This window comes from Opisthocomus hoazin, chromosome 17 (assembly GCF_030867145.1).
Source record: "Opisthocomus hoazin isolate bOpiHoa1 chromosome 17, bOpiHoa1.hap1, whole genome shotgun sequence".
Lineage (NCBI taxonomy): Eukaryota > Metazoa > Chordata > Aves > Opisthocomiformes > Opisthocomidae > Opisthocomus > Opisthocomus hoazin.
In genome coordinates, this window is record NC_134430.1 from 4,931,067 (window position 1) to 4,957,085 (window position 26,019).

At 56.4% G+C, this 26,019-nt stretch overlaps 2 protein-coding genes and 1 non-coding gene across 20 annotated transcripts in view; all 3 read left to right on the forward strand.

Annotated features, from left to right (window-relative positions):
- PHACTR4 (phosphatase and actin regulator 4) overlaps positions 1 to 12,320 on the forward strand; it is a 72,583-nt gene extending 60,263 nt beyond the window's left edge. For all 10 annotated transcript variants that reach the window (XM_075437764.1, XM_075437768.1, XM_075437766.1 and 7 more), the window contains 10 exons: positions 658 to 822; positions 953 to 1,312; positions 4,867 to 5,446; positions 6,151 to 6,374; positions 6,839 to 6,989; positions 7,607 to 7,662; positions 8,557 to 8,618; positions 9,432 to 9,569; positions 10,219 to 10,295; positions 10,898 to 12,320. In XM_075437764.1, the coding sequence (XP_075293879.1) occupies positions 658 to 822; positions 953 to 1,312; positions 4,867 to 5,446; positions 6,151 to 6,374; positions 6,839 to 6,989; positions 7,607 to 7,662; positions 8,557 to 8,618; positions 9,432 to 9,569; positions 10,219 to 10,295; positions 10,898 to 10,913 (1,829 nt within the window). In that variant the 3' untranslated portion in view covers positions 10,914 to 12,320. The remainder of the gene's footprint in view (positions 1 to 657; positions 823 to 952; positions 1,313 to 4,866; positions 5,447 to 6,150; positions 6,375 to 6,838; positions 6,990 to 7,606; positions 7,663 to 8,556; positions 8,619 to 9,431; positions 9,570 to 10,218; positions 10,296 to 10,897) is intronic.
- Positions 12,321 to 12,747: 427 nt separating this feature from the next.
- RCC1 (regulator of chromosome condensation 1) lies at positions 12,748 to 25,697 on the forward strand. Of its 9 annotated transcripts, none has more exons than XM_075437995.1 (13): positions 12,748 to 12,777; positions 13,441 to 13,485; positions 14,111 to 14,163; positions 16,699 to 16,777; positions 17,584 to 17,668; positions 17,774 to 17,961; positions 18,760 to 18,939; positions 19,025 to 19,121; positions 19,687 to 19,809; positions 20,016 to 20,171; positions 20,539 to 20,658; positions 21,095 to 21,247; positions 21,862 to 23,338. In XM_075437995.1, the coding sequence occupies exons 5-13, from the start codon at positions 17,596 to 17,598 to the stop codon at positions 22,035 to 22,037; spliced, it is 1,266 nt and encodes a 421-aa protein (XP_075294110.1). In that variant the 5' UTR covers positions 12,748 to 12,777; positions 13,441 to 13,485; positions 14,111 to 14,163; positions 16,699 to 16,777; positions 17,584 to 17,595; the 3' UTR covers positions 22,038 to 23,338. The 9 variants fall into 9 exon arrangements, 7 of the variants coding, with proteins under 7 accessions (XP_075294110.1, XP_075294109.1, XP_075294106.1 ...); XM_075437994.1 differs by lacking the exon at positions 12,748 to 12,777 and adding an exon at positions 12,796 to 13,020; XR_012765742.1 differs by lacking the exon at positions 12,748 to 12,777 and adding an exon at positions 24,613 to 25,697 and having other exon boundaries at positions 13,107 to 13,485; positions 21,862 to 23,122.
- On the forward strand, positions 13,122 to 13,326 carry LOC142363478 (small nucleolar RNA SNORA73 family). The gene has a single exon (XR_012765764.1). It is a non-coding gene; the product is annotated as a small nucleolar RNA SNORA73 family (small nucleolar RNA).
- Positions 25,698 to 26,019: the final 322 nt, after the last annotated feature.

A 26,019-nucleotide genomic window follows, 5' to 3' on the forward strand; every position in this document is an offset into this window, starting at 1 on the left:
ATCATCGCACCTGCTTAAAACAGAGGTAAAAAAGGGAGGAAATATGCCTTGTTGTGGGGTGTTTTGGGTAGAGCAGTGACTTTTGTGCCAAATTCAGGGTAGAACCAGAAGGAAAATAGAGGTGCTTCATTGATTTTTAAGACTTTATCGAAATCTATCGTTGCATGTCCAGTAGATTGCTTGGCTAGTGTTGGATTTTGTATTGCGGCAGAGAATTTGTGAATACTCTGTAGTGGTGGGCAGATACCGAAGCTGCTGGAGGTTTCTAACTGTGACTGCAGCTTCCTTGCACTGTGGCACAGTGTTGGGCATACCAGTCTTAAATGCAGTAGTGTTCTTTCTAAACCAGGTGGTAGATGAAGAGGCTGCTGAAGAAGAAAAGTGCTTGATGGGCTACAGTGCTGTACAGTTTTGTTGGCTGAATTAATAAATGAATTATCTTTCGTTGCTGATAACGAAATCAAGGGCTCTCAGCTTCAGCAAGTTGGTGTTGCTGTGTGCTCCTCTGCAGAAGGTAGAGTGAAGACCGGCTGTTTCAGAAGCCAGAGAGTTGTTGGTGCAGATCGGTGGTGGTTCAGTCAGTTCAGCCCTGTCTCCTCCGTCTCCTGCTTTCTGAGTGTTTTCTGTTTGTTTCTCTCCCCTCCTGACCCCTTGCAGATGGCGAAGAACCAGAGAAGCTGAACCCACCGGCACTGAAGAATGGCCACACAGTCCCAGTCGGTGGGCCTGGTGTTTGTAACCTGGCCAGCCAGGAAGACGAGGCCACAAAGCCGTCCAGCCTTAGGAAGCCGGTTCCAGCTGAGGAACCCAAGAAAAGGCAGGGTAAGAAACCAGATGTGTACAAAATCGGTTGCTTCAGATTCTCCCAGGGCCAGTTTTCAATTCTCACCTGATTCTTCCCACCCCTCTGCGGGCCCTCCAGTCTCTTAAACCGAGCTGTCTCACTTTGCAGGCTCCTCCAGCAGCCACCCTGGGCACGAACTGGAACCACCTCAGGAGCCGTATGTTCCCAGGCAGCCTCTGCTTCCTCCAAAAAGACCTCCCTCCACTTCCCAGGAGGCAAACGAAGCGCAGGTGAAGGATCCAACGCCTGCCAGCAGCACTGCAAAAACTGTGCCCTCCACCACAGCCCCTGTTGCGGCAAAGACACTCAATCCCACCACTGCCCCTTCCCCAGCCCCCAGGACTCTGCCCCCTGCTCTTGTCGGTGCCAACACTACTGCTCCTACGAGTACAACCAGCACAGCTCCTGCCAAACAGCCTCCCGTCCCTCCTCCCAAACCTGTCAACAGAAATAGCAACTCAGTAATAGGTAAGTGCCTCCCTTAGCTGGTTTTTGTACCCTGCGATGTTCAGGAGCCCTTGCTCTGAGGGTCCCTTCCCCTCATAAGGGAAGTTTTTAGTACGATGCAGCAAATGTTGTATCACTGATGTCTGACTGTCTTTCCTGGATGCAGTCCAGTTTGGACTCAGAAGATCTGCCAGTGTTTAGCCAGGGCATATGTGTGCGGAGAACAGCGTGATTACTGGAGACTTCCGCCGTGAGCCATCCAATCTGTCAGGCGTGCGTGTTTCCAACCGCTACCTGCAGGAGGGAATCCCTGCCTGCTTTTGGCAGGAGCGGGAGTGGTGCAAGGAAGAGGGGAAGGCATTTCTCTGTCAACCATAAGACGGTGTCTTTGGGTGTTGACGCTTCACTGAGCGCTGGGGTTCAGCTGCGGACAGGCAGGATTGGTGGATGGTGTATGAGATTTTTGCTGTGTGAGACTATGGTCAGTGAGGACTGATACTTTCAGCTGGTCTTTGCAAAAAGATTAACCAAAAAATCCACATCACACCAAACAATGTCTGCTATGGCTGTTGCTGTTGGGCCACGTGGTTTCCACTTGGTGCAGAGAGGCCAGGAGCTGGCAGGGATAATTCAGACTTCTCTGGTTATACTCGGGCACCTTCTCCAAGCTCTGTGGCCAGGGTATTGCTGTATTATTCTTGTCCAGAAGTCTTGTCCCATGGATGAATCAGCTCAACTGTAATTTGAGCTGAATCTTCCCATTTAAAGAATTTAACGTCTTTATCTCTAACTTTCCTAAGCAGAAGATCTGCGGAGAGTTTCTTAAAGCTGAAGGAGTCCCTGCTCTCTGGCACAGGTTGCCTGGAGAGGTGGGAGATGCCCCATCCCTGGAAACATTCAGGGTCAGATTGGACGGGGCTCTGAGCAACCTGATCCAGCTGAAGATGTGCCTGGTCCCTGCAGGGGGGTTGGGCTGGATGGCCTCTAAAGGTCCCCCCAACCCAAACCAGTCAATGATTATCTTCAGGTATTTTAGAGATCTTAAAGATGCATCAGTGCTAGAATAAAGGAGACAACTCCCACCCGGTTGATGGCCTGTTCATATTTCACAGACCACCTGCTAATCTTTGGACTGGATTAGCAGAGGTTAGTACGGCTCAGGAGGGAGGTTCCTGGGCTGATCAACCAGACAGGTCTGCACTGTTACCACAGAAACTGGAGGCGTTCCCCAGGTGTGGTGTGGGAGGCAGTGGTAGAAGCTTAGATCGTGAGCAAGTTACCATCTGAAGGAGCATGGGCCCCTGCTTTTGGTATGAACTGCACCACTCAGTTCTGCTTGGGGCTTCTCCTTGCTCTGGCAGGTTTTGCAAGTGACCTTGATATGGTGTTAAACACTCCCGTATGCCAGACCAGCTTGATTAGTCCGACCATGCCTGAGCACTTGATGAAATACTTTCTTGTTTTCTTTAAGCTGCTTGCACACATCGCAGATGGTATTTGAAATGCCCCAGCGCTAGTTGCGGGAGGTACTTGTGGGACAAAAAATGTGGCTGGAGACAGATATGTTCAGACCCAGCCCGCCTCTCCCCAGCAATACGGGGCCGGGCCCGGTGCACCTGCAGCGGCAGGGGTGTGGAGGGAGGAGAGGAGGGCAGCCAGCCCCTCTTGTGTCTCCTGGGTGAGAACGCAGACGCAGAGGGAGGCTTCGCATCCGGCACGACGGAGCTGGAACTGCGGCATGCACGCAGTCCTTGCTGTGCGAGCCTTGTTGCTGTGGATAAACAGCAGCAGTGGAATTGGCTTCACGAGCTCTCCACAGGTCTTTGATGCGTGCTCTGACTCGGGCAGGTGTGGGCCTTTGTGCTGCTGTTATAACCTAAGGCAGGGGAGGACTGTTAATGTGCAGATGGCCCCTTTGTTCCCTCCTGAAGATGTTCCATTATATTCATTCCCTGGGCAGTTTTGGCGTGTCTGACGCAGTAGCTGAAAATAAGGCTCAGAAAACACTTGCTTTTGGGGAGTGGGAATTTAATCGGCATCAGCTTGAAAAAGGAAGCAGGGCACAAGGTGCTGTGCCGCTGGCCGGGAGCTCGGCGGCAGCCCTGGGGCTTGGTGTTGCTGGCAGGTTTCAGGAGCCACAGTTACTGCAGCCTGTGCCAGAGCACCGGGCCTGGCCGTGGTGGCACGACACAAGAGGTGCCTGCTGGTCGTTGCACTGGGTTTATCACGCTGAAGGGAGATGGGCTGGCTCGAGAGCGGCACCCAGCTCCTTTCTGTCTCCTTTCCCTTCTGCCAGCTGCTTGGTCCCTTTCAAAATCTGTCTGTGATTGCCCAAAAGTGGCTGAAGCCTGGTCCTGCCAGGCTTCGAGCGCTGCTGAGGAGACACTGAAATCGCTCTCGGCTGAAGTTGATGGGAGCTGAGGGCACTCGGTGTTTTTCATAATCTGGCCCTTAATCTACAAGGGGAAGGTCTGACAATGCTAAACATCCCAAAAATGTGCCCACCTCTCTCCAGTTATGCAGCCTTATCTCGGTGAAATGGTCCCCGCTTGCAGCACCCTCTCGCGGTGTCTGGTACTGCGGCTTCCTCCCAGCCCCGAGCTGGGGCTGCTGCTGCGTCACCGCCGCCTGCTCCTGGTGAAACGGGCAGTGAATCTGATCCTCTTCAAGCAGGCGGGCAAAACCTTTCCCAGCCCGAGAAGCTGTTGATACATGCATGTTAAAGGCTACAAACTCCGAAAGCAAGAGCAGTCTTCACTGGTGCATCATCTTCCCCGGGAGCCAAGGGGTGTTGGAGAAACCTGAGATTGCCTGCTGAAGGCATTTTCTGTGAAACAACAGGGTCTCCATTTCTCCCTCTCTTCTCCACCCATCACACAGCAGATAAACTCTACGTAGACTCAAGGCTCTTAGGTATTTTTTGAAGTTTTGCTAGTTATTTTGTACTTGCAGAGAAGTTTATGCGGGGTTTAAGGAACGAGAGCAGAGGGAGCAGAGCAGAACCTCATCCTGAAACAGGCAGGGGCTGCTGCCAGCGAAATGTTCTTGGGCTGGGCCTGGCAGGTGAGCGGAAGCGGGGAGAGCGCGCTGCTGCTTGCAGTGCTGCTGCCCTTTGCCGTGGAGTGAGGCTTCCCAAAAAGTTTTTTAATGTGCAAGGGAGCCATTAACACATCTGGAGTCTGGGGTGTCCTGGATGTCTCGGATTCCTTTGCAAAACCGATGCTGTAAATACAGCCATGAAGTGCCCGACATACCTGCATTCCTTGGCTGAGGCAGCCTGCGGGTCTGGGTGAGCCCCACCTGCTGACACTCCAGGGCTGGTGCTGTGTCTGCCCAGAGCAGCAGGATGCGCAGACCTCTCCCAGCCGGCTTGTTTCTGGCTGCTCTCCCAAGTCGAACCTTTGCAGGAAGGACGAACTAGAGGCTTGCAGCCTGCTGATTTCTGACACCGTGTTCTAGCAGAGATCGCTTGGTCCAAGGCTTCGAGTGCTTTGCCATGCTTATTCCACACTGGTGAAGGATATCAAGAAAATGCCCTGTTATGTATAGTGGCTTTTGTGGTTTTTTATTTTCAGCTGAACTTTCTCAAGCAATGAACAGTGGTACAGGCTTGTCCAAGCCATCCCCTCCTCTCCCACCGAAGAGAGGCGTCCTGCCTAACAACACATCGGAGGCAGCGATCGCTTCCAAGCCCCCGAACGACAGGACAGTGACTGCTAACCGCCCCACGCTGATACCGACGCACATGACCTCTGCTTACCCACCGCCCTCGCCTTCGCCGCCGCTGCCCACGCACGTACCCCCTGAACCTCCGCGCATGCCCTTCCCTGCCTCCACCCCGGTCTTGGACCCTCCGCGCTCCCTGGACCTACCTAAAGAGACTCCTCCTCCTCCCGAAGACTTCAGGTCTTTGGAAGGGTTGAAGAGGACGACAGAGCAAGGGTTTGGCGACCCTCACATGCTGCCTCGCCTGCCCCAAGTCCCGCTGCACATCCGCATCCAGCAGGCCCTGGCCAGTCCTCTGCCTGTCACCCCGCCTGCCGAGGGCTCGCACCGGGCTCACTCGCTGCTCTTCGAGAATGATGGCTTTGGAGAAGACAGTGGCACCCTGGGCAGGACGAGGTCCCTGCCTGTCACCATCGAGATGCTGAAAGTGTGAGTACCCCCTGTACATGCGCACAGCAAGCACCTAGTAGTGGAGTGGGTCACGCTGAGCTGATGTCGGTGTCGTACTTGTGTTTCTGTGAGGCTGTGATGGTGAGGAGGGCTGTGGGCAGGGCTGGTTTCTTTGCTGTTTTTTTTTTTTCAGCAAGCTAGAAACCATTTTGCCTGTTGGCTGTATCTGTGTTTCAGTCTCTTAGGGGGTCGGTGCATCTTCCCCATGAAATTAACCCTGGGTCTGGGATTTTATTGCTCACAAAGGGAAATGGGTTCCAGACTGCAAACGCAGGCTGATGCCAGGAATTCAGGCCTGGCTTTAATTGCACTGAGACAAAACAAGGTCCTGGATTTCATCCATTTGTGGCCTGCCTGAGCCTTTCATTTTGCAAAACAGAAGTGGGAAAAGGACTGTCGTGTATTATGACAGAGTTGAACCTGCGGTCCCAAAGTAGGGGGGTGAGAGGGCTGTTTGGCTCTGCAGAGAGCCTGCCCATGGCGTTTCCTCTGCCAGAGCTCCCTGTGCTTTGGAGAGAGGGGACGGTGCAGAATCGTGGGGCTGCTCCTGCATCTCTGGTTCCTGGGCTGCCCACAGACCTGCCTCCCACGGGCTGAGGAGGGCTGACAAGGTGGGGATCTCGGGGCTATTCCCCAGCCCCTGTGGCATATGTTAAGAGATGTAATAGTGTGCTTCTCGTTAGTCCAGACGATGAGGAAGAGGAAGAAGATGAGCAGGAAGAGGAGCAGAACGCGGGCCCTCGTGTGTATATTGGAGATGTGCCATCTGTCACTGTCATCCCGAAACTGGTACCCCACGTCCTGCCAGAGGAGCAGGAAGGAGAGGAAGGGATGAGCGACTCTGACTCGGAGGGGCCCATCCTCTACAAAGATGACGAGGATGAGGAAGAAGATGAAAGCCATAACAGTAAGGCTTTGACATTGCAGCTGGCTTTTTTTTTCCTCTGCTGAACTCATGTCTGGCTGAATTGATATCTGGATCAAAGCGCTAGTTCACACAGCGCTTCAAAGCAGCTGGTTCTTGGTTTCATGATGCACCACATGTCCTCTTCCTCGCTTTTTCAAAGGCTCTGCAGCCAAACCTGTATGCTCATCTGCTGAGATGCACCCTCTCCAGCTGCAGATGGCTCCTCCAATAGCTTGTGCTGTCCCAGCCCTTCAGGTGGGATAGCATTAGGTGAGCATGTGGGCATCATGCAGAAATGCTGGCTGTTGCTGTAGTGACCAGCTCCGGCTAGCTCGGGAGCTGTAGCGCTGAGCTTGGAAAGCAAGCCCCAGGGGAGAACACAACTGCCAGGGGCACGTGGCTCACGTCGCTGTGCTCGGGCACTGCAGTCTTCAGTCGCATCCCGTTGCTCTTCCTCCCCACAGGCACGCTGGCTAACAAAGTGAAGAGGAAAGACACGCTAGCTATAAAGCTGGGGAACACGACCACGCCGCAGGAGGAGAAGATTGTCTTCCCTCGGAAGAGCAAGGAGGAGTGGAATGAAATTCGGCACCAGATTGGGACAACGCTGATCAGGTACGAGGAATGGAGGAGGGTTCTGTCTGAGCCGTTGGCACAGTCTGAGGGGTGGCATTGGGCAAAGCTGTTGCCTTGTCTGAGCTGGAATGTGATGGGTCCTTGGGCACTGCTGCTGGGTCAGGGCTAAGTGTTGCTTTTGCCCCTGGTAGTAAAAGTTGGAAGTTCCTCCTGGAATCGCGCAATATTCCCCGACAAGCCCCTGTTTCCAGATGTTAAATGGACTGCGAGGGGAAAATCCCAAGGAGTACAGAAATGTTACTGCTGTAAAACATGGATGGTGTACAGAGATGTGGACAGATGCGGGCTGAGTGCTGCTGCATTAGGTGGTGGATGAAGCTGGGGCTGTTGATAGTCCAGGCTCTGCCATCTCCTGGAGTCCCCTGTGAAGTTGCCTCTGAGCTTTTGAGAGGCCGTAGCACTTTCCTAACCTGTGCCATGGCTGAGCAGCTGTTCGGGTGCAGGAGAGTGCGAAACGGGGCAGCAGTGATCTCCACTGAGGAGTGAGGGCTGTCGAGGAGGCTCCCCAGTGCACTTAAACCAAGCAGTTGTATTCTTCATCACCTGCTGATGAATGACCAGATAAAACATCCCATGCTTCTCGCACTTTTCTTTAGGCGACTGAGTCAGAGACCCACAGCAGAAGAACTGGAGCAGAGGAACATACTTCAACGTGAGTAATGCTTCTCTAGTGGTCCTAAGTGATAAAGTAAGTTGGCCTTTAACATCTTAGTCCAGGTGTACTGGGAATCTGCTTGAAATGTGGTGATGGAGCAATGTCCTTTGGTTATATTGCTGTAGTAAAGCAGGTCCACTATTTTTTTCCCAGTCCTTTGTTACCATCAGAAACAGGCTCTGGATAAAATCAGACCTTAGCAGTGGTACCAAGCAGTCCAGTTCAAAGCGTCGTATCATAGAAGGGCTACCTGTCCCCTGCCTGACACCTCGGGGGAAGGTACACGGACTGGTTACGACTCTGATGTTACGCAGCAAGGACTGTTAAAAGCTTGTTTGGGCTGGGCTTTCATTTGTGGTCCAGACGTTACAGCATTGTACTGCATGATCCAAAAAGCAGCAGTTCGTTGCTCAGTCAGTGGTGTTTCTCTTGGCCATACCTTGCTCTGCAAAAGTTTTAAATAAACATCTGGAGGAAAGGGAAATTTCAGTTCAGGAAGTTTCCATTTAAAATATTTATCTGCGCTGCTATTCTCTTTAAACTATTAGTATAATAGCTTTGAGGAGAAGCAATCTGCAAAGTGGCTTGGATGTATTTTGACAATCTGGCCATTAATCTTCAGCATGCGGAGGGCTGGAGAGAATGACTCATTCGTGCTGCGTAAAGGCCCATATTGCCACTGTTGGTCGGGGGGTGCTTGGTTAGTAAGGGCACTGAGCAGGGGGACTGCGCGCTCTGCCTGTAAGAAGTGCAGACTTGCCACGGTGAGCTTTTAAGTATGTAGATAATCTGATGTAGCTCAATACACTCCTTTGTTCAAGTCCAGAAAGGACTTTTTAAAAATCTGTAATGCTTACAGGAAAAATTTATTTTTTTCTTTTCCCTTGGCAGCGAAAAATGAAGCTGACCGTCAAGCTGAGAAGCGAGAGATCAAGCGCAGGCTCACCAGAAAGGTACTGCTGGCCTCCGTGCTGTGATCGCCATCTGGCAGAGCTGCCGGGGATGGTGGTGGCTACGAGCACCTCGTAGGCACCTTGCTGTGGGTGAAGTCACGGGGCTGTTGTGTAAGTGTCCCCAGTGCCCTCTGACTGCAGCGACTTTGGAACGGGGACTGGCACCAACGGCGAGCCGTTGGCACTGCAGCCATGATTGTCAGTGATAGATCTGAGCTGGCATCAAGCATAACAAGTGAGATGAGAACTACATTTGGCACCTGGCACTTGAAAGGTTTGCTGGTGCTGGCCTGGCTGTTTTGACAGAGTACTTCAGCAACCATGACGTTCACACCAGGCTCCCCAAAAATCTATTTCTAAAGTGACAGCAGTGTGGGACAAGCTGAGTGGAGCAACAGCTGCTTTCAGCTATTACACCCAGGTTACTTGTGGTTGTAACTCATGGCTGGGAGAAACTTTGCAAGGGCGTGTGGGTATGAAATGTGTTGCTGAAGCAGGGAATGGGATCGCTTGGTTTCCGGGTGTCACGCAGGGCTCACCTTTGCAATCGCTGTTCCCAAACCCCTCGGTGTCTTCCTTCCTCTTGGCAGTGTAGCCTCGGTTCTGCCCTAGCCTGGCCTCGTGATCCACCCGAGATGACACTGTCTGTAAAGGAGTTTGCCTGTTCCCTTGCAGGCTGTGAGCAGGACCTAGTTGTATCTCTGGTTCAGGCCAAGTGCAAGAGCTGGGTTTTGTTTTGCTTGGTTTGCTTAGTCCTGAACTGCTTTGTGAACAAGGCACAAGCTAATTTTCTTTGTTCTTGCTGGTGTTCAGCTTAGCCAAAGGCCTACAGTGGCAGAGCTGCAGGCCAGGAAGATCCTGAGGTTTAACGAGTATGTGGAGGTAACAGATGCTCAAGACTATGACCGGCGAGCGGATAAGCCGTGGACAAAGCTAACACCAGCTGACAAGGTAACAGGGAGTGTCCTGTCCCCAGGCCTGGGGAGGGGAGCTAGATGGGGTGTCCCTTGCAAAAGGGCGTGAGCCAAGGACATTCTCTCTGCTCCTTTTGCTTCACCTCTTCCTCTTTTCCTCTGCCACCCCGTCAAGCACCACCGGTGTCCCTTCACCCATGGGTGCTGTACCCAGCCCTGCCTCCTGCCCCCGCCACGGTGACGTGGAGCCCAAGCGAGCAGGGTCTGCGCACCAGCATGGCCCCTGCCTCAGCCTCCGAGGGGTAGAAGAGGATGCGAGGCGCAGGGCGTTGGTCGGAGGAGTGCGGTTCCTTGCAGGCTGAGGCAGGCCTGGGCAAGAAGCTGGCGGGGAAGCACTGTGCTCCTCGGCGCGGAGGCAGATGAAACTCAGCCTAGTGTGAAGGGACTGTGAAAGCTGGGCTGGCTGCTGCAGTCTGAGCTCCAGAGCAGCTGTGGGGCTCAGCCCCGCGTATCGAAACTGCTCTTAACTCTTCACCACTGAAAGGCGGTACAGATCAGCCCTGAGCAGGGGCGTTGGAGGTACAGCATGTTCTTGCCATGTCTGAGCTCGCTTGAGAGGGGACAGAGGGTAATATATATATGTGCCTTAGCAGGAGATCAAAAAGATCTCATCCCTCTTTTTGTAGGCTGCTATCCGGAAGGAGCTTAATGAGTTTAAGAGCTGTGAAATGGAAGTCCACGAGGACAGCAAGCAGTTCACGAGGTGAGTGGGAACACCTTACTCGGAGTTTCAGTTGTGTTGGGAGAGCTGTGCTGCAGGCGTAGTGCCATGAGGCAAAACATTAAAACCTTAGAAAAATGACCTGTGCTGTAGCTGCAGATTTAATGTCCCTTTCCTCTTGGGTGTTCCTGGGTGACTGGAGGAGTACCAGACGTGAAGTGGGTTGTTCTTCCTTAAACTGGAGCTTCGATCCTGGAAGCTCAAAGTGTGACCAGTGTGGCTGGTATGAGGTGTGTCTGAAACCAGTGTGACCTTGCAGCTGGAGCGTGCTTTTCTGGGGCTACAGACATGTGCAGCAGATGCCACGGCCACAAAACATTTTGGTAGTTAGCTCGGATGTTATCTGTGAAGTAACCTGTGGATCATGGCCCAAGTGGTTCTCTCTCTTCCCCAGCAGTTGCTCCATGTGGCTGGGATGAGTGTTTGCAGAGCACACAGGAGCTTTCTAAGGCAGAGGTGAAATCGTCAGATGTTAACAGCTTTACTTAGGGCTGAGAGTTCAGAGAGAATTCACTTTGCTCTTTCTGGGCATCTGTGGTACCTCGGTAACCATTTAACACTCAGATTTTTCACTTGGCTTTTAGGTACCATCGACCATAATCTTCCAAGCAGGGAGCAAGAGACCCAAGAGGACTGGACGTTCTCTGCGTCCCTCTCCTAGGCAATACCACGAGGGTGGAACCTCGGCTCTTCCAAGATTTGCCTTCAAACCATATCCAGAAAAGGGCTTTCGGCCAGGGAAGGGGACTCCTGTCTGAATGTAGCGTTTCACTGGAACAAACACGTCTCGAGTGCCATCGGGCTGGAACTGAACACTATACCTCGCGCGGCTCAGCAATACGCCTCTGCTCCGGCGCCAGCGTCCCTGCCAGGAGACCATGCACATGGGAGTGAACAGTTCGTTCCCCAGCTCCCGTTCTCAGCCCTGACAGGTCCAGTTCTCAGCTGTACATACTCCTTTTGGGGTTCAACTCCTTCGTTCCCTCCTCCTTACCAAGAGGAGGAGGGGGGGGAAAGGCAGCTCTCGTGTTGGAAAGCTGAGGAACGGAGAGTGGATGTGCTAGGAAGCACGTGTGTATATTAGGTGTGTACAGAGAACCCTGCGCAGATGCTGACCTGGCAGACAACTGACATGTGACTTGTAATTTTTTTGGTTTTGCTTGCGTCTCTGTCATGTCCTTAAATGTCCTGAATCACTACTGACCAACGGTTTGTTGTCCTGGAAGGGAATTGTATAGGTATTAACATATGCTGCATCTTTTTGTATTAAAAAAAAAAAAAAGGAAAAACAAAAAACACAACTTAAATGTTATAAAACATTCCCTCCCCACTCTCTCACACGTGCTGTGATGTTAACAGATCTTGTCTTGGGATATCTAGGCTTGTTTAACAAATTACTGAACCAGGAAATGACTGTTGCCTTTTTAAAACTTTTTTTAATTTGGGGAAGCTGTGAGACTAGTCAATTCTTTTTATTGTGGCTTCCTCTCAGATGTTTTTTACTCTCCCAATCAGGGTGAAACTTGCCTTTTCTCATATTTACAGCTAAACTTACTGGAAACTTGATCATTTCACTGTGGGGGTGGGAGGGGAAGAAGAGGTTTAAAAAGTGACCTTAAAAAGATAACTCTCTCTTCTGAGAATGATTGATATTGGTTCTTCCTAAATATGGGTTTGGTTTTTTTTAAAAAAAAATAATCTGGTCTGGGCCACTACTGTATCATGCACAGAACTAACCCCTGCGTGAGCTGCCACTTACCCTGCAGAAGGGAGCGTGGCGGGAGGAGGAGGGTGTGGGAGGGGAGAGCAGGACGTGCCTTGTTCCCAGACCTCCTGTCCCTGGGGGGGCCCGCCCGTGCCGCCGGTCCCTCCGCGCTGTGCCAAGGCCCGGGCCGCGGCCTGCCCTTCCCTCGCAGCTTCCCCCTGTACAGTACGCTGTAGACTAGACCATTGCATTGTATATCGGTCTCCTCAGCAACAGATTTTAATTATTGAATAAAAGTATTTTAGGATTTTTTTTTTTAAAAAAACTGCTTCCGTGCTCCTGTTTTAAATGGATCAGCGCTTCCGGGCGCGGCCGCGCCTCAGCGGCCGCCTTTCCCGCCTCCCCAGCGCGCATGCGCCAACCGCCACCACCTCCCCACCGCGCATGCGCCAACCGCCACCGCCTCCCCACTTCCAACGGCCCCGCTACCTCCCCACCGCGCATGCGCCAACCGCCGCCACCTCCCCACTGCGCATACGCCGACCGCCGGTGCCTCCCCATCGCGCATGCGCAACCGCCACAGCCTGCCCGCTGTGCGTGGCCCGCTCACCCTGCCCACGCCCTCCCACTGCGCCCGCGCCGCTCGTCCCGCCCCTTGCTCAGCGCGCATGCGCCTTCTAGCCCCGCCCCCGCCCGCTCTATAAATACCGCGGCGCGGGAGCCCTCGGTCTCTTTCTCGGCGGGCAGCGCGGGCGCGGGGTAAGTTCTGTGCTGCGGCCTTTACCTTCTCTTCCTGCTCCTTCTTCCCCCTCCCTGCGCTCTGGAGAGCGGTCACCACGAAGAGCCGCGCTGCCCGCGGCCAGCTCTAGGGACGCTGCGTCCCTACTCGGAGGTGGTGAGCGGCCTGCGCTGGGCCTTGCTGAGGGGCTCCTCACCGCCGCCTCCTCCCTCAGGCTCTGCCGGTACCTGCCGTGGCCCGCCCGCCTCCGGCTCGCTCCCGGTGTGAGTACGGGCTGCGGGGCCGTGGCTGCGAGCCTCAGGCAACGGGGGAAAGCGGGGATGGGGTTGGGTGCGGGGGTGAAGGCGGCAGAAAGCCGAGGAACCCAACGTGGACACCCGGAGAAGTCGCTCTCTCTTGGCTCTGTCCGTGTGGCGTGGGGGAGCGTAGGCCTTCGGGCCCATGACGTATAGTCCCTTTCCACGACGTTGGAGAACAAGCCGGGCCTCGAGTCTGCAGCCTGCATATTCCTACTGCTTCCCCGAGCCCTCGGGCCGTGACGGGGGAGATAAACCATGCAGGAAACAGCTCTGCCACGCCAAATGGCGGCCGGGTGGGGTGTAGGGAGCACGCGGCGGGCTGCACGGAGGGGGGGAAGAAACGCCGAGCGATCGCTTTAAATACCTTTTCTTTGTTATTTCCAGTTCTGAACTTGAGAAGTGGGATGCGACGGAGCGCTGATTTAGAAGGTAATGTTGCGCTAATGGTGTAATATTGTTGGTTGTGCGTAGTTGCAGGGTTCTGTTAGTAGTTTATACTTTGAATAAGCTTCAGCGATTTGTAAGGGGCTTATGGAAACTGAATTGGATCGACTGCTTGAAGTTATTACGTACCATTGCAGGCTTTATGGGCGCTGTTCAACAGCAAAAGCTTAGTTTAGGCGTTCGCTGGGTTCTGAGGTTTGTTGGGCTTTAGATTGATGGGGAAAAGCTGATTGATGAATTTTCTTAAAGGGGGTGAAATAAAAACCTGCTGAAATGCAGGTGAATTATAGTAGCTTGATTAGCTTGATGGCCTATTTATGTTGTGTGGGAATTATGGAAAATCATGAAGGCCCTGGGTTAGACCCATTTAATCGCCTGTTCTTTCATGTTAAGCTGTCCCAGAGCAGACTTCCTGTCTCCTGTGGAAAAGGATGTATCGTTAATGGGAGTGGTGGAGCACTGGGGGAAGGCACGTGGTAGGCACGTGTGACGCCTGCTTAGGCCTGGGGGCACGTGGCTGGATTTTACCTGATCATCATGTATCTAATGGGTTATGTGCTTTTTGCCAAGTAGTAAGGTTTCTTAATATATTTTTCCTAAATTGTTGCAGGCATTGGTGACTGAGATGCTAACAACAGAAAAAAATCCACGTGTCTAGTGAGGGTGAGTATATGGAGAGTACCAGCCCAGATAATAGAGGGGGTAGCTAAGGTTTGGTTCATGCAGTGTGTGTCATCAAAGCAAAGAGATCGGAATGGCCTGGAAGCAGGACAAGATACCTGCTTTTGGTGGCCTTCCCATACATAGCATGTGCTTCCTGCTGAAAGTATCCTGGGTCGGAAAAACAGGCAGACACGTACCTAGCTGCTGAATTTTGTGGTATGATGAAGTGGGTTCTTGGGCTGAGCCTGTGGGTGAGCTACACACAAGGAAAGCAGGCAGAGCCGTAGGGCTGCAGCAAATTTGTCGTGTACGTGCCTGAAAGGCACCACAAAGGCAAGGGCAGGACACTGGGTGGCCTGACGCACCAGGAAGGAGCTACTTCTGGGGTGCTCTCAAAAGGTTGGGAGCCCGGGGTGTAAGAAAGGACTAAGAAAAAAAAACTGTGTTCTCTGTGTGGACTTGGACTTGATGCCAGCTGCTGGGGAAGATGTGATTTGACACCAATGCATGGTGAGGATGTTCTGGGGACTCTTGATAGTGGGGGGTGGCTCATAGGGTGTGGGGAAGAGCAGTAATCTGTGCATCTGTGTTATCTGAAATAAGGCTGTAAAGTATTGATTTGTAAACCTGCAGAAAAGAGCTAAATAAACTTTTACTTTCTTGGCTTGGTGTGCATTTCTTTGTGAGTGATTGCTTGGTGAGTCCCAGGAGGTGAAAGAAATCCTGGACATTGCTCTTGGTGTCTCTCCTCTGGAGTCAAAAGTGAGATTCCTGTGTGCTAATCATGTGTCTTCTCTGGAGTGCGATGGTGAAAGGGGCAGAAACCCCCTTCAAACCCATGTTATTAGCTGTTTATGCTGGATTTGGAGCAGGTGATAATGAAGTGTAGTTCTGGGCCATCTCATGGCAGCTTAACCTTCAAATGGTCTGTACCCCAGGTCTGTTGCTGTGGGGGGTGACAAGTCCACTCTTGCCCTGTTCTGCGAAAGGGGAGCAATGCTGATGGGTGGCTTGTGGAGGTTGTGCTTAAAGGGTTAAACCACAAACAGACTAAGGAGGTACCTACTGCTGCCCTCCAGCAGTTTGCTGGGTGTTCAACCCTTGTTCCTGACCTCCAAATCTGAAGGTCAGGGGGGCAGGTGATGGATGTGCATAAGCTCATCCATAACTGATAACCTTGCTGGGTTCCCTCCTGGAAGGGTTTTCTGGTTGCCTGGGCCACTGCCTCCAGGAGTAGAGTAGGGTCTGTTTAATCAAGAGTAGATGAGGCTAGCTGATTAGCCAAGTACATGAGGAACTTCTGTTAAGCTATTTGGCATTTAATAGGCTTTATTATGTAGGCCGTTGGTCTAGAACATCCTGAGGGGTGGGTTTGCACATTGACTGGAGTAGAACTAGTCAGAGTAGGGAATATTTATGCTCTTAGACAGGACTTGGTGTTACCGCAGGTGTTGACTGTTTGCCATCTTGCCATTGCAAGAAATTCAGTCTGGTTCCTGCTTCAAGAATAAAAGTGGGCTTTGTAACAAATTAAGGTGAGGATGGAAGACCACAATGAGGATGAACGCTGTGGTCAGCCCCCTGTGCCCTAAACAATCAGGAGGCCTCCCCGGGAAGCCAAGTAGGTAAAGCTTTTGGGTAATTACAATTATGAGGACCTGCAATAACTGGACTTTGAGGAGTCCTTAGAGCTCCAAGGAGTCCAGTTTTAAGGATGACTCAGATTACAAGAGAGTTGCACTGATTTTGGAACAAATGGAATCCTGGAAGCTTACATGGGATGTTCCTGGCACAAACTGCTATAAATACCACAGATCAGTTGGTCCCAGCTCCAGCCACTGATGGACAAAGCGGTGGTGGAGCGGCTGGGAAATGTGCTGTCCGAGCAGTGTTGGGCCCTGCCGAGCAGTCCAGCCGGGTCAAACGGGCTGGCTCCCCAAAACCCGGCAGTCCCTGCTGTTCCTGCCAGCGTCGTGACAGTTCCAGGCATGCGTGCCAGTGGCCTTGGCTCTGTGATACTGCTCCCTGCCATGGGCAGGAGCCTCTGTGGAAGCCCTTGCGCTTTTAATCCCCTGGGAGAAAGGTCAACAACTTTATATTGGCTCGCATGATCGTTATTTCTACAATTGGGCGTTCTGAGCTGGAGAAGGCCGTGGCAGACATCTCTGCTGTGCTTGAAATGCTTCAAAGCGCTGCCGTGGGTGCTTTGAAGAATTCCCGGTCTGAGATCAGCTCGCTCCCTCTGCTGTCTGCCCGGAATCGGTGGGCGTCAGACCACCTCCTGGCATCGCCAGGGCCGTGCGTGTGCCTGGGCTGCTCGCTTTTACACAAACCAATCCAAGCCGATCGAGTAGGGCCTAAATAAGTGAAAGAAGTTTGTGTTTTCTGTCAAACAGCTGAAGAACAACCTCAGGGGACATCTTGGCTGCCAGGCCTGGAGTGTGGACCTGCCGGGGCGTGTTAATGCTCGTTGCCGTGCTTCGTTCCCGTCCCGTTCGTCTCTCTTTGGGTTGAATATCTCACGTTTTGCCGCAGATCTGTCCCCTTACGGCTGAACCTGTCGCTGTGCGGGCTGCGGGGTAGAGGCAGGACGCCAGGACGAGTTGTTTACCCGGTAACCGGGGTGTTTCCAGCCCTGGGGGCTCTGGGGAAGCATCCCCCCGCCGGGAGGGGCCGGGCGCGGAGCCTCCGGCCGGAGGGGGGCGCTGTGCCGGGCGGCGCCACCGGCGCCTCTGTGCCCCCGCGCATGCGCGGTGAGGGAGCGCGGCAGCGGCCGGCCGGCGGCGGAGCGGTGGTGGGAGCGCGGCGCGGGCCCGGGGCCGGCGGGGAGGGGAATGGGACCGGGTTGGGGGTCGGGGAGGTGGTGGGGTGGGGGGTCCCGCCGAGCCCCGGCCCGTCCTCAGTGCGCCCGGCCGCCGGGGGGAGCGGCAGCCGACGAGAGGAAGGGCTGGGCCGGGCCCGCGGGCCTGCGCGGCCCCACGTGGGGCGGGGGGCGGCGCGGGGAATTCAAACGGCGGCGGGGGGGGAGGGATGAAGCCAGGCCAGGCCCATGCGGCTCGTGGGGCCGGGAGACGCTCGGTCCGTGCGAGGGGGAGCTCGTGGGGCACTCGTGCCTCTGGTTCCCCTTCCCCCCCCTCCCCCGGCCATGTTCCTGCGGGGGGGGGGGGGGGGGGGGGGGGGCTGGAGCCCTCCCTGGCGCCGTCCCCGGGCCGCCTTGACCTGGAGGGTCTGCACGAGAGTGGGTAAAACAGGCGAGGAACCCCCCGCGTCTTTCCAAAGTGTGTATGGGGGTGCTCCAGCCCTAGCTCTGGGCCTCTGCGAGGTCCGGGGTGGTTTTAAGGCAGGGGGGATGGAGAAACCCCCCCCAAACAGCCGCTGGCCCCGTGGGTGACCCCCTGACCGGGTGTCTTTGGTGCTTAGATCCGAGGCAGCATGCCAGGGAAGCGCACTGCGAAGAAGAGCCCGGTGCCGGAGGATGAGTCTCCTGGGAGGAAGAAGATTAAAGGTAAGAAAAATCCCTGGGAGTCTGCGCTCTCCGCTCCCAGGAGCCAGCCTTAACAGAAGGGTTGTTCCCCCCGTACCTTCCACGTGTCATTTTTCCGCCCCACAGTCTGCCACCCGTCCCACCGGACGCAGCCAGGCCTGGTGCTGACGCTGGGGCAGGGGGATGTTGGCCAGCTGGGCCTGGGAGAGGATGTGATGGAGAGGAAGAAACCGGCCCTGGTGCCGCTGCCGGAGATGATGGTGCAGGTGGAAGCCGGAGGGATGCACACTGTGTGCCTCAGCCAGACGGGGAAGGTGAGTGCGGCATGGAGGGGGTGGCACCGGGAGGGTGTGGGGGGGCTGAGCCTGGCGTCCTGCGTCCAGCTCTGGAGCCCTCGGCACAGGACAGACCTGGAGCTGCTGGAGCGGAGCCAGAGGAGGCCCCAGCAATGATCCGGGGGCTGGAACCCCTCTGCTGGGAGGAAAGGCTGGGAGAGCTGGGGCTGCTCAGGCTGGGGAAGAGCAGGCTGTGGGGAGATCTTAGAGCAGCTGCCAGGGCCTGGAGGGAAAGATAACTGTAAGAAAGATGGAGACAGGCTTTTTAGCAGGGCCTATTGCTATAGGGCAAGGGGCAATGGTGCTAAACTAAATGAGGGGAGATTCAGACTGGATATAAGCAATAAATTCTTTACGCTGAGGGTGGTGAAACCCTGGCATAGGTTCCCCAGAGAGGTGGTTGATGCCCCATCCCTGGAAACATTCCAGACCAGGTTGGACGGGGCTCTGAGCAACCTGATCCGGTTGAAGATGTCCCTGCTCCCTGCAGGGGGGTTGGGCTGGATGGGCTTTAGAGGTCCCGTCCCACCCAAACCAGTCTGTCATTCTGTGAGATTCCCTGCAAGCTCTGGGACATGTCCTGGCGCAGGAGGTCTGAATCGGACGTTGCTCTGCTGAGACGTGTAGCTCATTCCTGCTCCAGGGATGAGTGCGGTCTCCACGCCATGGACCACAAAATTTTAGGGGGTCAAAGGAATAATTCACTGTCCCCTGGTTTCACACTCAGGCTGTTGCCCCTCCGGGTCCCATCCTGACCGTCTCGCTCTCTGCCTGCAGATCTACACCTTTGGCTGCAACGATGAAGGCGCCCTGGGGCGCGACACCTCGGCAGAAGGGTCGGAGACCACGCCGGGGCTGGTGGAGCTGCAGGAAAAAGTGGTGCAGGTCTCTGCGGGGGACAGTCACACAGCCGCGCTGACGGACGACGGCAGGGTGTTCGTCTGGGGCTCTTTCCGGGTACGTTGATTTCTCAGACGCTGGAAGCTCCGCTGATGGTTCCTCCTCCTGTGACTCATCTCCCCGCCTCTGTCTCTCTGCCCAGGATAACAACGGGGTGATCGGCCTGCTGGAGCCCATGAAGACGAGCTCCGTCCCTGTGCCGCTCCAGCTCAGCGCGCCCGTCGTTAAAATTGTCTCAGGTGAGCAAGGCGCTGGGGTGCGCGCGGGTCAGGCTGCTGCAGCCCTCGGGAGGAGGTGAAGGTCCAGAAGGTCCATGTCCTTTTCGTCCCTCTTGGCTGCTCCGAGCCAGGTGCAAGGGTGTGCTGGCTCTTGAGAGAACAGACATCGTGTCTCTTCTAGCCCCAACAATATTATTAATATTTGACCCAATCTGATGTAAAATGCCTTACGAGAGTGCCTTAACCGCGACGCCACGGGGTCAAAGTGCTCGCCCTCTCCTAGACTGGGGGAAACTGAGCAGAGCAGCTGGGGAACTTGTCCAGGCCCCAGGTGAGGTTGCGGGGGACCTGTTTCTCCTAAACCTTCCCAGAGAAACTTCTTTGGAGTTTCAGATGGGGAACTGGGATCAGGAAGAGGGAGATCCTGGTGTTTCAAGTTGTGCCAGAAGCTGGCATCAAGGTATCCCCGCTGAATTCTAGAAGGCTGGAACAGCTGGGGTTTTACATGTGGGATCTTAGCCCCTGGGTCTTGCTGGGTTCCTGGAGCATGACTCCTGCTTCACTCCCCTCCCTCGTCTCCTCCCAGGGAATGACCACTTAGTGATGCTGACGGTGGATGGTGACCTCTTCACGTGCGGCTGCGGCGAGCAGGGCCAGCTGGGGAGAGTGCCGGCGCTCTTTGCCAACCGAGGAGGAAGGAAAGGGCTGCGTGAGTTGCTTTGGTGCTCGGAGGCACGCGATGCTGCATGCTTCCGCCCCAGCTTTGCAAAGGAGCAGAGAGACCCAGTGTCCTCCCCTGCTGCTCAGGGGCTTTTGTGTAAATCGTTTGCTTGAATTCAGTGAGCTGGATCTGAGGGGGAATGAAATGGGTGTAAATCACTGGACCTCGTGTGATGCCTCTTCTCCTGCCCCCAGAGCGCCTGCTGGTCCCCCAGTGCGTCCCTGTCAGAGGCAAAGGCAACAGAGGCAAAATGCGCTTCCAGGACGCCTTTTGCGGGGCTTACTTCACCTTCGCCGTCACACAGGAGGGACACATCTATGGATTTGGCCTCTCCAACTACCACCAGCTGGGTGAGCTTCGCTTGACGTCCCTCCAGACCTCCTGCCTGCTTTGGTCTGGTTGTGGACTCCCCGATCCCGTGCTGCCCTGGTCTGGTGGGGGGATGCTGCTGGGCGCCCCAGATCCTGAACACCGAGCACCTGCTGGACACAACAGAGCTGGAAATTGGGGTGGGGGTCACCCTGAATAGCTCTGGGCTTAGCTCCCAGACCCTGCAGCCAGTGGGTTTGAACAGAAATTTGATTTTGGGGCTTGGGGGGAGTGTGTTAGTCTGGGGTGGGGTGAGCCCCAGGGTGGGTGGCTTGGTGCTGGTGCCTGGCCTGGGCTGTCCGTGCCCGCGGACCTGATCTGCCTGGGTTTGTGCGTCCAACCCCGCAGGGACCCAGGGCACCGAGCCCTGCTTCTCCCCGCAGAACCTGACGTGCTTCAAGAACTCCACCAAGTCCTGGGTCGGGTTCTCCGGCGGGCAGCACCACACGGTGTGCGTCGACTCAGAGGGTGAGTGCTGGGTGTGCCGGGTGGGCTGGGAGCTGCACAACGTGGGACAGGGGGGACTTCCACAGCCCTCGTCCTGGCTGGGGAGGTGTTGTGGCAAGGGAGATGTGCTGGAGCTCTCCGAGTCATTGGTGTTCAAGGCAGCAGGGGTGGTTGTGAATTTGCAGCAAAGGGCAGGGAGGATGACAGGAATCCGCAGTCGCTTGTGAACTCTGCTCTCGCAGGCTTGAAAGTCTGTCCAGGCACCCACCCACCCTGTTGATTTTGGGGAGCTCAAGGGTCTCTGTCCCACCCTGCACCTCCTGGGTGGGATCTAGGGTGTGGTAGGAAGGAGTGATGCTCCTCCAGGAGTCAGACCGGGGGCTGAAGGTCCAGCTATGGCCTGCTGCAGCTTCTGCCCCGCTCGAGTCACCACTGCTGTGGATCTGTTGTGCTCCAGGTAAAGCCTACAGCCTGGGCAGGGCAGAGTACGGCCGGCTGGGCCTCGGCGCAGGGGCAGAGGAGAAGAGCACGCCCACGGTCATCCCGGAGCTCCCCAGCATCTCTTCCGTCGCGTGCGGTGCGTCGGTCGGCTATGCCGTCAGCAGTGACGGTGAGTGCCGGGGGCCTCCGTGGGCTCGGGATCGCCGCCCCGTGTACCCTCCCCACCCCTCATCCGTCCATCCCGGTGCTCTGCCCAGCCTGGGCCCCTGGGTCCGGCCGGCCCCGCTCAGCTGCATCGCGCGCTGCCGGCTGGGTCGGGCCTGGAGCCAGGTCCTGGCGCTGGTGCGAGCACCCAGCCTGGGGGCAGCTGGGCAGCAGCTGCTCAAATATTTCTGTGGGCCTCGGCAGCGAGGTTCGTAACAGGGTGTCAGCCGAGAGGGGGTTGTTGGCCTGCCGGTCGCTTCTCCGCACCCTGAACTCGGCCGCTGCGAGACCTCCGTGCTCCGGTGCTGTGCACGCTTGTGTGTGGCAGCTGCGGGAAGGAGGGTTTGTAGGGGGCTGGTGGATTCGGTTCGCTCCCCGGGGACAAAACACTGCCTTGGCTGTGTGGTGAAACGCCTCTTTGAGTTGCCAAGCGCTGCTCCTCTTCCTCCCGCCCGAGTCACTGGCGCCCATCGCTCATCCCCCTGCCCCAGTGTGAGGTCCCCTTGGGTTTGGCTGCTACGTCCCCTTCCCCGTCACGCAGCCACCTCAGAGTCACAACTCACGTCGCCTCCGTTGCAGGACGAGCGTTCGCCTGGGGCATGGGCACCAACTACCAACTGGGCACAGGGGAGGAAGACGACGTCTGGAGCCCCGTGGAGATGACAGGCAAGCAGCTGGAGAACCGCACGGTCCTGGCCGTGTCCAGCGGCGGGCAGCACACCGTGCTGCTGGTCAAGGACAAGGAGCAGAGTTGATGAAGCGACGCCGCGCAGCTGAGCCCAGCGGGATGGCGGGACCCGTGCGCACCCCCCCACCTTCCACCCGCATCGGGCGGCCGCTTTCCAGCTCTGGTCCCCTGCTGACGGCGGTGGGGAGGGTGCGAGGCTCCCGGAGCCGGGCCCCGGCAGCGTCTGCATGGCTGGAGCAGGGCTCTTCAGGGATGCTCATGTTTTCTCCCTGCAAGTGTGTGTCTGTCTTCGGTGGTGCCCGGTGCTCTGTCAGCTCCTCCGGGTCGGCTTGGTCCTAAACTGATCTCAGTGCTGTCGCTGGATGGGTTTTCCACTTCTCATTTGTTTTTTTGTCTTTTTTTTTATATTTCTTGACCTGACAAAGCTGAGGGCCGTGTTCTTCACTCTACAAAAGGGTTTGGGCATCTGGCTGAGGTGCCCACGTTCCCCCAGTCTTTGGGTGCTCGCCCCATCCCGTTAACCTGAACATCTCTTAACCTCTCGACTTGGATTTGTCTGCTGCCACCCGCCAAACCCCTCTGGGCTCATTCCGGGCGCGATCTCAGTCCGGCAGAAATGCTCCCGGGGAGCTCTCCTCGCACCGGACGCGCGTGCTGCGGTGGGGAGATGCTGCCGGGCGGCCGGGAGCCTGCGAGGGGGAACGCCGCTGGACGATGCCTGTGCTGCGGACAGACTGTGGCTGCTGGAGAAGGGGGGCTCCTGCCTCCCGCCCATCGCTGCTGTCCGGTCTGAGCCAAAATCCCGCCGGGAGCAGGTTCCCCTGCTCCCTCCTGCCTGGAGCAGCCACCTCCAGTGCTGCGTTTTGCAGTCCCAGCCACTCCTGCTCTTCCCCATTGCCTTCGGAAAGCCGACAAAATCCATCCCACGGTGGGGACTCTTTTTTATTTTAATTTTCTCTCTTCCCTTTGCTGAGGAAGGAGCTTCATTTGCCCTTAGGGCCTCGCTGAGAAGACAGAACCAAAACCCAGCTATGCACCGAATCGCTCGGAACGCCGGGATTCCCCCCTCCCCATCGCCTGCTGTCCCGGCCCAGCTGGTCTCACTCCCTGCGCCTGGCCTGCCCCGTCTTCTCTTTCCGTGCCGCCTTCCAGGTACCCGGACTGCGAAGGGGGTCTGCGAAGTTTAGATTTTCTATGTTAAGTTATAGCAATAGGAGGAAGGGGGGGGGTGCGTGCGGGGCAGGGGACTGGGACTTGTACAATGGCTCAGAATAGGTTGAATTTTTTTAAGAGAAAATGTAAAGTTATTTTGGTTGATTAGTTGAGGAAGAGAGGTAGAAACCTGTAATCTTTTAACATTTGGAATAAACCGAGTTTTGATAAACCTCTTTTTTTCCTGTGGGTTGGAGAGGTGGGCATGGGCCCTCTCTGGGCTGGTGTCTGAGGCTGGGAGGGCCGGGCAGGGCTGCTGTGTCCCCTGCTGCCACCCCTCTCCACAGACCCCATCGCATTCCTGTCCCCAGGCTGCCACGGGAGCTGCGGTGCCAGCGGAGCTTTGGCGTCGGCGCTGAGGTGGCCCCGGGGGCTGAGCAGAGGCTCAGCACCCTCTGACCGGTGCTCAGGGGGACGTGGGGACGGGCTGAGGACACCCCAGCCTCCTACCACCCCCGGCAAGGGGCATGGGACCAGTCCTCGGCCTGGGGACAGGTAGAGATGGGTGCCTGCGGTGTTGGGGTGCGGGACCACCCTTGGGTGCTGCTGCAGTCCCAGCCTGGTCACAGCCGTGTCCGGTGCCAGACGTGGGTGTGCAGTTGTGGGACACAGCCACGGGATGGCAGCAGGGGAAGGGACTGGGGACCCGTGGTACCCCCGCCGTCCCTGTGGGACCCCCCCGTACCCCTGGGACCTCTATTCCTGGCCCATTTGGGTCTCCCGAGGCAGAGCTGAGCCCACGCTGTCTTGGCACGGGCTGGGCACGCAGGGCGGCTCTGTCGGGGCTGAGCGGCCGCGTGTGCGTGCACCAACAGAGCAAATTTCTGGTGTGACCAGAGCCCCCGGTGTCTGCTCACTCTTAATTAGTTCGGGAAAGAGTAGGCTCCTTAATGAGCCTCTGGTCGGGGATGGGTTTGGGGTGGGTGCTCGGTGGGTAGCGGGAGCAGCTCGGGCTGCCGGCAGCCTCTCGCCTCTGCCGCTCCCGCGTCTTTTGGGCTGGGGAAGGACAAGCTTTGACTTTGCCATCAGGGACGGCCTCAGCAGGCAGCTGGTGGGGGTCCAGCGTGAGGCTGGGGGTGCGGCGGGCGCCCACCTCTCCCACCGCCATGTACTGGGTTTGCGTTTGGTGGTTGCGGTGCCGGGCGTGCGGAGGGCTCGGGTTATTTCCCCTGGGAGCGTGAAGCTGGGGGTGGACCCGGGGAGAGGAGGGAGCCGTAACTCCAGGGCTGAGCCACGGGTGAGCGTTCGCTGGCGCCGTGGTTAATGCTGCTCCCTGGGGACCATCGCCTTCCATTTGATGCTCCTCTGTCAGATGTGGTGGAGACCTGGTGGGGAAATTGCTCGTTGTCTCGGGCCTGATTCCCAGCAACAAGCTCAATGTTAAGGTCTTGTTTCCAAAAACAGCCCTGGTATTTTTATATCCCTTCCAGGGGGAAAAAAACCCACCCCGCTCCGCGTTGCTTTGCCACCCTTTTTCCAAGCCCGTCGATGCTGCCGTGACGCAGGCGGCTTCGAACCTCACTGGCCTATTTATAGCGAAGAAACGCAGAAAGACTTAACGAAGGGAGACGTGGGACTCCTCCGGCGTCGGGGTGATGCTGACAAGCCACGGTGGCTGCTGGGGCTGGAAGAGCTGCTGGGGCTGGAAGAGCTGCTCGCTCTGCGGTGCTCACGGTGCCCGGGTGGGAGGAGACGGCTCCAGCCCCGGCTTGGTTGGGGTTGGGTGCAGATGGGTTCAAATGCCAGTTAAGCAGGGCTTGGGGCCTGGGGAGTTTGGGTTGTGGGGTTTGGTGCAATTCCTGGTGCTGTGGATGCCTGCAAAGAGGGTCAGGACTCTGTAGAGGTGATGTGCTATTCAAAAGCAATGGGATCGTTCCCATCCACCCGGCCTCCAGGTCCTGCTCCTGGGAAGGGGAAAACCTCCCCTGGTGAGCAGGGACCCCGTGGTGTTTTGAAGAAAGAAAAGAAAACGGGGCTGGGGAGAACAACCGGGTTTAAAATGTTCGGAGCTGATGAATCAGCCGTGGAAAAAGGTTTTGGGAAGGACAAACTCGCCCTGGTAAGGGCTGGAGCCCCCGCGGCATTGCTGGCAGCACGGAGGGGAAGGGGATGTGCAGAGCAGCCGGGGAGGGACCCGAGGGACCTGGTACCACGTCCTGGCGACTGCCCCGTCGGCAGCAAAGTGTTTTGCTTTGCCACCTCCCCGCTGCAAGCCTGGGACTGGCTGGGTTTGGCTCTCCGCTCCTCATCACCCCTTTGGCCGCCGGTCCCTGGGGCTGGCGTCTCCTGTGGGTCCAGCTCCGCTCCCAGCTTCTCTCACCATCAGCTCGGGGCAGCGCCATTCCCAGTCCCTCCTTCTCCCTCCCACCGTTGGACAGGGAGGAGATTCATGGTGCAAAACTGAACCAAGAAAAGCCGGTGCAAGGGGCCAGGCTGGTATCTGGGGAGGCTTTTCCCCAGGGAGCCTGGGCCGGTTGTTCTGGTTACACCAAGAACCTCCTGTCCCTCTGAACTGGGGTGTCCCCATCGGCGTGCAGCACCTTTGCCAACACATGGCAAAAGGCCGGCTGGATGGAGAGGATTCCTCCTCCCTTCTGCACAGTGTGTTTTTCTTTGTTTTCTCGGCTGCCGAAAGCCTCCTGCTCGGTCGTGCCGTATCGCCTCGGCTGCCGGCGAGCCGGGAGCCTCCCGCGCTGGCCGGGCTCCGCTTCCCCGGCACGGTCGATAACCTGAGAGCAAACGCCCGCCCGGCGTCGGGGCCAGGGGCTGGTTTGCCCCTTCCTGGTAACACCAACCCCGGGGCAGGGCCACCCTTACCGAGAGGTCGGCTCCTGGGG

Coding starts and splice junctions, on each gene's coding strand:
- RCC1 (XM_075437995.1), top strand. CDS start 17,596: ATGCCAGGGAAGCGCACTGCGAAGAAGAGCCCGGTGCCGGAGGATGAG. Junction 17,669..17,773: donor TGGGAGGAAGAAGATTAAAG/GTAAGAAAAATC, acceptor TCCGCCCCACAG/TCTGCCACCCGTCCCACCGG. Junction 19,810..20,015: donor AGGAGGAAGGAAAGGGCTGC/GTGAGTTGCTTT, acceptor TCCTGCCCCCAG/AGCGCCTGCTGGTCCCCCAG.